The sequence below is a fragment of the Nothoprocta perdicaria genome, unplaced genomic scaffold, assembly GCF_003342845.1.
Source record: "Nothoprocta perdicaria isolate Ctin4 unplaced genomic scaffold, notPer1 scaffold_321, whole genome shotgun sequence".
Taxonomy (NCBI): Eukaryota; Metazoa; Chordata; class Aves; order Tinamiformes; family Tinamidae; genus Nothoprocta; species Nothoprocta perdicaria.
Genome location: NW_020455557.1, coordinates 573,192 through 582,538, shown reverse-complemented (window position 1 = coordinate 582,538; position 9,347 = coordinate 573,192). Strand labels below are relative to the sequence as shown.

General features: G+C 54.4%; 1 protein-coding gene and 3 non-coding genes across 4 annotated transcripts; 3 read left to right on the top strand and 1 right to left on the bottom strand.

Moving 5' to 3' along the window:
* Positions 1 to 2,956: 2,956 nt before the first annotated feature.
* LOC112950555 (C-factor-like) lies at positions 2,957 to 5,328 on the top strand. Its single transcript, XM_026043122.1, has 6 exons — positions 2,957 to 3,103; positions 3,576 to 3,627; positions 3,735 to 3,922; positions 4,269 to 4,427; positions 4,741 to 4,860; positions 5,178 to 5,328. Exons 1-6 carry the CDS (start codon positions 2,957 to 2,959, stop codon positions 5,289 to 5,291), a joined length of 780 nt encoding a protein of 259 aa, XP_025898907.1. The 3' UTR covers positions 5,292 to 5,328.
* Positions 5,329 to 7,468: 2,140 nt separating this feature from the next.
* TRNAN-GUU lies at positions 7,469 to 7,542 on the top strand. The gene has a single exon. It is a non-coding gene; the product is annotated as a tRNA-Asn (tRNA).
* Positions 7,543 to 8,126: 584 nt separating this feature from the next.
* Positions 8,127 to 8,198, top strand: TRNAH-GUG. Its single transcript has one exon. It is a non-coding gene; the product is annotated as a tRNA-His (tRNA).
* Positions 8,199 to 9,160: 962 nt separating this feature from the next.
* Positions 9,161 to 9,234, bottom strand: TRNAN-GUU. Its single transcript has one exon. It is a non-coding gene; the product is annotated as a tRNA-Asn (tRNA).
* Between the last annotated feature and the right edge of the window lie 113 nt (positions 9,235 to 9,347).

The following is a 9,347-nucleotide window of genomic DNA, read 5'->3' as shown; positions in this document are numbered from 1 at the left end:
AAATAAGTATCTATCATTCATTTAGGTATTATATTTGTTGTGTCCTGTTCCCCAAACCTCAGGGAAGTCAGAGGTCAGATATATATATACATAAACTGACAAAGATAAATCACTTTGTGAAGACTATTTTCCTTGTGCTATTCTAGGTTGCAGTTATGCTTAATGTATATTGTCAAGCACTGTCAAGAAAGAATTCTAAGGGGCCAGAAAGATTYGGATGTTGCCCTTCACTAATGACATATTCCAGTCAACCGCACGTGGGGGACATAGTCCTCTGTGCGCACGTGGCCCTGGGGACCCTGTGGGTTTCTGTGCGGCCTCCCCAGGCCTCCATGTGCAGCTGTCCCCGGGGACCCTGCGGGCTTTCGTGCGGCCTCCTCAGGCCTCCATGCACACATGGCCCCGGGGGCGCTGCGGGGTTTCATGCGGCCTCCTCAGGCCTCCATGAGCAGCTGGCACGGATAGCTGTTCCCCAAGGAACATCCCTTCTCCTCAGCCCCAGCTGGGACATGGCAGGCCGGTGGGAAAGGCTGAAGGGAAGCGCCTGCTCTCCGCTCCCTTGCTGCCCAAGGGGCTCTTGTCCTGCCAATCTCCAGCTCAGGTGGGCACTGCGCGGGGTCAGTGCCCAGGAGGAGGAACAGCTCCAGCAAAGACYAGTGCACTGTTTTCTAGGTCATAACTAAACCACTAGTGCCTCCCTCAGGAGCTTGTGTCATGGCACCCAGTTCTGTTCTTACTGCTGGGATAGTTATCAAATACTTTGATAACTGGTATCTTTGATATCTATCTATCTGATATTTTTTGAATACTTTAATAAATGATGCCATTTTGATAGGCATCAAAATGGGTACCTTGGAAGGCAGCAGTTCTGGGAGGCTTCTGTGCAGAAGCCATAGCTGCCACATGTGACAAATGGAAAACGTGGAGCACACATGGAATTTGTGCACGGCTTGGTCTTCTGGTAGCAATGGGAGCAGGGTTCAAATCCTGAGGGATAACGTCAAACTGAGGCAACTGTCATCTGTGACAGAAATTCAGCTTAGAAATCCCCTGTTACCAGGGATTTGGAAGTTTGCAGAGGTCTGGAAAAGCAGGCACGTTCCCAGACACTCCGGGCAACTTTCTACAGCTCCCAAGTGCCTCCTCCATTGCCTTGTGGCTGTGAGGTGTGTTTTGATGCTTTATGGTCCAAATTTGGCCAATAGTGCAATGACCCCACCACTACACTGCAAAGAAAGCAGGTAGGACACTTGAGCAGTGACTTGCACAGACATGTTCATTCTCTTTGTATCTGAACCTAGTTAAACAGAGATGCACAAACCACGTCCAGCCCCAGCCCCTCATTCTCGAGGTACAAAGCAAGGACCAGGATGCCTTCTATCCAAACATCAACACCAACCAGAAGTTTAACCAGGACAACCCAAGTGCTTACACACAGCTTTGAAAATCCTGCGGCCAATTTATTCTCTTCTGCCAGATACTAAGGAGATGGTGGCAATGGGTCTTCTTTCTAGCTATCCACACCAGTCCAGGCTCGGAGATAGGCTTGGCATCACAAGATAATTTTACCAGATATGAAAAGTCCACAACATCTGTGACCGACCTAAAGGTGTTTCTTCCCCAGCGTGGAGATAGGGGAGGTTTGCAGATTCAGAGAGGGTCAGAGAAAGGCCGTTGTCCCTGTCAACTCAGAAACTATTCACTGAGGCAAAGGTCAAATAATTGCTCTTAACTTTTTGCCACTGATAATCATAATTCAGCTAAATCAGGTGAGCTACAAAAGGAGAGGCACTGTTACATGTTATGCTCAGTGTAACAGGACTTCTGATGCTATACGTAAATAGGAGCAATAAGTTAAAGAGCAAATCTAGATTGGAGAAGTAGCTTGATTTTGCTAACAGCTTTGATTTTTGATGTCTTCACAAGGGCTTGTCATGTTCATGTACACCTTTCAAACACCAGGAGTTTCACACTCACCTGTTTCACTACTCTTTCTGTTGGCTTTCCTGTCCTTTCCTTTGACCTGCTGAAGTTCCCTGTTCTTCAGCTTGATTTTCCCTATGTTAGCTCTGTTTCTATCGAACAATAACTTACTGGGCAGGTGGCTCTGTGCAGGCAGTGATCTTCTTTCTCATGTCAAATGGCAGTTCCACTTGATTTGTGCTTGCAGCCCTGGGAGAAGCAATACTGCACTCAGGAAGCTTCTGCAGCAGAATCTTGCAKGGAGTAGCTGCTCTGCACTCCAGCATGGCACAGATGCATGTGCACACTGGGAAWGTGCACCACAATTCACAGAGGGAAGCACAAGGGTGGAGACWGCATCCAACAGGATGGAGARCCTGAGAAGCAGAGGGGTGAGGTGGAGTCTATGCAGGCCCACTTCCTTCTGCAAGCAAGCAGTGGTGGTGGTTTGCTCTGATGGTCTTTGGTGGGATGAYGAGAGATGGAAAATCTGCTTGGAAGATGGGGCAGAACAGAGTAGCCTTGTGCAGCTCCATCGGAGGTCTCTGGAAGGCAGCTAAAGGGAATGGGTTCAGCCTGCYGCTGATGTTATACRGGAACAAGCAGAAAGGCTGTGAGCGGGTCAAGCCCAGCAGGGCCAGGAGGCAGCCTGCCTCCCTTCCACAGCCGGCTCACTGCTCCGTCCCTCAGTCCCTCAGCACAGCYTCTCCTGGGCAGATTGGCTGATTGCCCCTGCTCAGGGCCTCGCCAGAGGCAGCTCAAGACAAGTGACCTTTGCTCTTTGCAATGAGGAGCGCTCACTCCTGGACCCCGGCCACGCCGTACAACCGGAAAATCTTGAAGAGCTGGAGAGACTGTGCTACAGCCAAAGGCCTGTAGAAACTGCAGCTGTGACTTTGCACAAGCACTAAGTGGGTGGAGTGACAGCTGAACAGGATATAGGATAGGGAACTGAGTGAAGTGTGCAAAGAAGAGTAGGGTCCGGAGCAGCAGCATGGCAGGGCTCCGTGTCCGCTCCGTTCTGGTGACCGGGGCCAACCGAGGGCTCGGTCTGGAACTCATCAGGCAGCTCCTGCAGCTGCCAAACCCTCCCGAGAGGGTCTTTGCAGCCTGCCGGGACCCCAAGGGAGAGCGAGCGCAGGTGAGGTTCAGCAGAGCTGTCCTGGCAGGGGGTGGCAGCGCAGGGCAGCAGGCGCTGCCAGGGCCTCGTCTTGGGGCAGGAGAAGGTTGGAGAGGGCGCAGCTGGGAAGCTCCAAGCCTGCCCTGCAGCTGCCAGCACACAGGGCAGCCGGGCGAGCGCGGCCACAGGACGAGCGGTGCACGGGGTGCGCGGAGGGGCCAGGGCTCCTCGGGGACAGCAAGGGAGCTGCTGGCACAGCACCCGTCTGCTCCGGGGCTGCACGGAAGGGCTGGTGTCTGCAGGAGGGGSCAGCGGGGGCCCRTGGTGCATGCGGGAGGCTCGGAGCCCTGTCCGAGTGGAGCAGGACACGCAGGGAGGGCRCTGGGCAYGGGGAGCRCAGGGGCAGAGCAGCAGTGCCAGGGGCTGCACGGGGCTGGCCGAGAGAGCCCTCTGCCCACGAGTACCTGCCTCTCTCTTGTCCCCTCTCTTGCAGGAGTTGCAGAGTTTGGCSTCCAAGYACCCCAGCCTGGTCATCATCCCACTTSGTAGGTGCTCCTGGCCGTGCCCCAAGGCTCCTGCTCCCTGTCATTGGTGGTGCTGGGAGTTATGAAAGGGAATGGGGCACTTRCCTCCTGVTGTGTTGACTCYGTAGATGTCACTGACCCTGCCAGCATCCAGGCAGCTGCAGCCAGAGTTGAGGAGCACCTGAAGGGCTCTGGGCTCAACCTCCTCATCAACAACGCGGGAATACTGTTGAACAGGACCTTAGATGTGGAGAAAAAGGAGGATATGTCTAAAGTGTATACCACCAACACGATTGGGCCCATGCTGGTGAGCCAGGTGAGCACCCCAACTATGGCTTGATAGCTGTGCCCCAGGGAACATCCCTTCWCCKCAGYYCCAGCTCCCCAGCTGGGACATCGYAGGCAGGTGGGAAAGGCTGAAGGGARGCGCCTGCTCTCTGCTCTCTTGCTGCCCAAGGGGYTCTTGTCCTGCCATTCTCCAGCTCASGTGGGCACTGCAAGGAGCCATGGGTCAGTGTCCAGGAGGAGCAGCCTGGGCTTCTGCTTCTGTGAGAGCARCAATCTGCCCACTGACTTGRTGCTCTCRTGATGATGCACGGTGGAAGCAGCAGGTCCTCTCTCCTGAACCACGTGCACACAGGCCCTTTTCTCTCTGCTTGCAGGCGTTCCTGCCCTTGCTGAAGAAGGCTGCCCAGGGGAGCCCGAGTTCTGAGCTGAGCTGCAGCAGGGCAGCCATCATCAACATGTCAAGCATTGCTGGCTCCATTGAAGAAGTGTATTTATGGGATTTGGGGCAAATTGTCTCCTACCGCTGCAGCAAGGTAGTGCCACAGTGTGCTAGATGTGAACCCCAACAGGTTTGGTTTTCTCTCCAAAATCCCTGCAGTCCCTCTTGTGACTCCCCTCCTGGCCTCCCTGCMCATCTTCCCACTTACACCAGTTCTTGGCAGTCTCTTTCTCCCCCTCATGCCACTAAGGCCTTTCCTTCAGTCTGTGCAAGGGGACTGTGGGAGCCCCATGTGTCCCCGGGAGCTCTCCTCGCCTGCTCCGCCCCAGYCTTGGTGTCTGCACATGTTGCCTTTGGGAGGGGACTCTTTTCCTCCCCACCATGATCCTAACGGTGTCTCCCTGCAGGCTGCTCTGAACATGCTCACCAAGTGCCAGTCCTTGGGCTACCGGCAACACGGCATCCTCTGTGTTGCCCTCCACCCTGGCTGGGTGCAAACCGACATGGGGAACACAGCAGAACGAAAGGTAGGATTTGTTTTTTGATGGGGCCATTCCAGCAGATGCTATTTGTTCAGGAATGCAGAGAGCCCTGTGTTCTGTACGTCCTGAGGCCTGGTGGGCCCTGATGGAGCTGTCTGGACAATTCCCTGTGCAGGAGGCACAGGAGGGAAGGAGGAGGTGACAGACTGGGAGTCTTCCTGAGACTGTACTGGTGTCTCCTCCCTTCACTTATCGTAGAGACTCCAGGGCCTGGACACAGGGAGGCAGTGGCCTGAGGGGGAGCTGRGGAGACCTCCASGAGGTCCTGGACTCATGACTGTRTTTCTGCTCTGTCYCTGCAGCCCCCACTGACAATGGACGTGAGCGTGCRAGGGATGCTGAAGGTGCTCTGCTCGCTGTCTGACAAGGACACTGGGACTTTTCTGGACTGGGAAGGCAAAGTAGTTCCCTGGTGAAACACCAGCCCCATGTTGTGCCAGGATCCTGGCAGCAGGTCACTTYGYTGCTGCACCAAGCTGTGCCAATGTCCTCAATAAATCTATGTTGCTGTGTCCATCTGTGACTGCATCAAGATGCGTCTGGGGCATGAACTTGCCGAGTTCAGCCTCTTTCCTGGGGGGCTCCAGATGGTTGCGCAGAGCAGTGCCAGCAGGTCAGCTCTCCTGACTCACTGCTGTGCTTGGGCATCCCCCGTAAGGGACAGTCTGTGGTCCTGAGGGTGCATAACCAGCTCTGTAGGAAGCAAATCAGCCAGGGGCAGGTGTCCCAGGCTGCTGCCTGTGTTTGAGCAGCTTGGTCACCCTGGGGGCATTGGGGCCAATGGTTGCCCAGATGTGAGCACTGAGTGGCTTTCCCCCAGACAGCTGTMCTTGGGAGCTACGTGGACAGGTGAGAGCTTGACAGCTCAGCTGTGTCCTGGAACTCACTCTGGGTCCAGTGGGTCCAAGTCCTCTGTGACAGCTCGGGATCTGTAGTCATACAACTCCTCAGTCCTGCCATCATACTATTCCTCAGCATACTTGAAACCAGTAAGTCTTGCCATCCTGAGTGACTGCTCCAAAAGGATCAGCTCACACATACGTCAGTTGAAAACAATTTTTAAAGCATGCCCTTAGGAGACTTAAGGTCTCTTCTGAACTCTTGTGGCCCCAGTAAAATACTTATTCACTGTTCAAGTCAATCATGACTAATTACTCTCTTGTAGAAAGAGGTTATTAATACTTAAAATTACTGTGTCTGGTAGATGATAAGATCTTTATTCTATTCCCAGATAAATTTGGTTGGGTCTGCCTGTTAACCCCAAGCTGTAATCAATTCCTTAGACAAGTGTGAGCTGACTGAACAGGTGGCTGTTTATTTGCACACCAAGCTCATGGCACACAAAACTGAGGCAGGGAGTGTATATACACCCCTCCTGCAGCCATGCCTGCTGTTCTCATTGTACAGTTTCTATATTGTTAGAGCTCCTAATGAACAATTTTATCCTCTAACATGGCTGGAAGCCCATATAGCCTCACTTGTTTTAGGCCCGTGGAATCAAAGGCAGTGTAGAGGATGTAGGCTGGAGACAGCACTCTATATCTCAGTGTTGATGGCAGATTTTAACATTCAGAATTATCCTGGTGACCAGATGCAATTACTTGTGGAATCAGCCAGGAGATAGTGATTTTAATGATTTCTTGAGCTATCTACCCCTCCAGAGCTGACTTTTGCCACTTGCAGGAAGCCAGATGGGTCACAAGGAGCACCCACAAGGATGAGCATGTGGGTAGGGATTTGATGTTCTAAGAGTGAACATCCCAAGGAGGCCTGTGTGGGTTGGTCAGTGGACTCCCATAGTGCAGGTTGTGAGCTTGGAGCTGGAAACTGGGGGGAAGCAGGACCTCCTGCAATATATTAATGAGGTTAAAAAAACACCTGGCTGGGGGACTGATAGCAGAGTCCACTTTGAAGGATAACTCAGCCATGGGACACCAATGAGCTCAGGGAGAGGGTTGGAAGCTGGCCTTGACCCTGTTGGGACAGCAGATAAAGGGCTGRTGGGGAGGTGGGATAAGAGACAGGATTGGAGAGAGGGAACTTTGGGAAACGAGAGGAATGGAGAGAGATTGTGGGAGTGCAGATAAGGTTTAGCGAGGCTAGCTGGGGGAGTACAGCAAACAGGGTGTCTGCAGAGGGGAAGGGGGTTTGGAATGCAATGCAGGAGTGGAGGGTTGCAGAGCAGAAGACACAGCACCAAGGCAAGGTGAGACAGTGAGGGAAGATGTCTTTATCTACTAGCGTGCTGCAGTGCTGCGCATATGGTTGGGGTCCATCAGTTCATCCTTGTCAGGGCTGAGGGGCCGAAGTTCAGACCATGTTGCTGTGAGACCGGAAAAAGAGTAAAACTGTAAGCCAGGCCAGTGTAAACCTGAAAGGATCGGCCAGGGAACATTGGGGTCAGGATGGACTCCTGGACTCTTGGGAAAAGGTAAGCAGCTGTCTGCATTTAAGGCAGCATTTAAATCTTGTGCAAAGTACAGCCAGCCAAAGGGAGAGGAGCAGATGTCTCTCGCGCAGGGCCCCCCATGACGGGCACTGCCAGTCCCTCAGCTCCCGCGGCTGGCATGGCCCCGCACGCACCACTGCTGCCGTCTCTGTGGCGCAATGGGCGAGCGCGCTCGGCTGTTAACCGGGAGGCTGGTGGTTCGAGCCCACCCAGGGACGACCTGCTTTTCGTGCACTCTGGGGCCTTCTCTTTCTCCCACCAAAGAGCTGCTGCCCTTGGGCCCTTTGCAGCGGGCTGGCCTCTGCGTGCCAAAGGACSTGAAAGTGCCCCCCYGAAGCACACTCCAACTCTGCTGCCAGAACCTCTTCCTAGTCATTTAAGCCCCACGTGGTTTTCTTGTCCAAGTCCATACCCACAATTTGTGCTTGCGCTGGACATACGAGAAAGAAGTCCCGAGAAGGGATGTTTTCCACGTGGGCTGCACATGAACACAAGAAACATGATTGTCTCCTGCTCAGGACATGTGGGGGCCACAAGATGCTGGGGACGCTGAGAGCAGGCCATAGAGCAGGACACGGAGGAGTCTGCCAGGGAAGGAAGCCCTTCTCTTGGTGGGCTTTGTGCTGTGCAAGAAGGCTTGGAGGCACCGTCCAGGAGACAGGCCTCTCGTTGTGCTCCTTCTCCGGGCATGCAGCCGTGTCCTGGCGCTGGAGGGTGGTGCAGAGGGTACACGCTGGCGCTGCTATTTCTGCAGAGTCAGGAGGGAAAGGTGGCCCAAGGAGCAAAGGCAAACACCCGGGCAGCTGTGATCGTATAGTGGTTAGTACTCTGCGTTGTGGCCGCAGCAACCTCGGTTCGAATCCGAGTCACAGCAAAGGTTTTGCAGGACCCATGGGGAGAAGAGGAGGGTMTCAAAAGACAAGGGAGACATGGGCACAGATGGGCCACTGCCTTTTTTTCCAAAGATGCTGTGGCCTATGAAGGAGGTACAAGCTCTTCTGTGTTGTCTGCTCCTACCATTCAAGGGGCTCGTACCTACAATGATTTCCCGGTGTCTCATGATGGTGCAGTGTCTTCTCCTGGGGGGCTGCCATGGCAGCTGTGCCGGGCTCTGGGAAAGCATTCAAGCCAAAGCCTGAGGATTGAGACAGCCAGCCTTTCAGATGCCCTTTCTCTTGTCTCTGCTCTCCATTTGGCAAGGAGGAGATTCTCACCTAACCAAAACCCCCTTGAAGCCTAGCCCAAAGGAGACTGCCATTCCACTCCAGAGAGACTCAAGAGCACCAGCTCTTCCCAGGGAGAAGGAGCATATTCTTTGCTTGCTGATGACTTGGTGCTTTCTCTGCTTGGCAGTGTAAGGCCCATTAGGGGAGGGAAGCTGATAAATCCTGACTCTGCTGAGAAGAAGCTGCTTCCAGCTCCTGCCACCAGGCCCAAGCAAGGCAAAAGTCTCCGCAGTGCCCTCCTCTGTGACCTGCATCCGGCATCTGTAGGGTCGAAGACAGAGGCACCTCTTAAGGTGCCAGGAGGCCTCCAACCCATGGCTCAGAGCTCTACCTCCTTGCCACATGGATGGTGGCAGGGCAGTGCTGCTTGCAATGGGAACAGCAAAAGTGCAGACAGCCAAAGCCACTCATTGTGTAGAACGGCAGTTCTCTAGGGAGAGCTGCTGTGGGAGAAGCCAGCAGCCCATTTCCCCCAGATGGCTCTGAGGAGTGGAGTGTCATGAGTTGACCTGGCTGTGTGGAAGCTCCAGGGAGCACGTGTTGATGCTCAGGGCCTTTCCACAGCAGAGGGTCCCCAATGGTAAGCCCACAGAGGCTACCAAAAGCAGGTCGTCCCTGGGTGGGCTCGAACCACCAGCCTCCCGGTTAACAGCCGAGCGCGCTCGCCCATTGCGCCACAGAGACGGCAGCAGTGGTGCGTGCGGGGCCATGCCAGCCGCGGGAGCTGAGGGACCGGCAGTGCCCGTCATGGGGGGCCCTGCGCGAGAGGCAGGGACAGGCCGAGCCGGGGCCGCAGT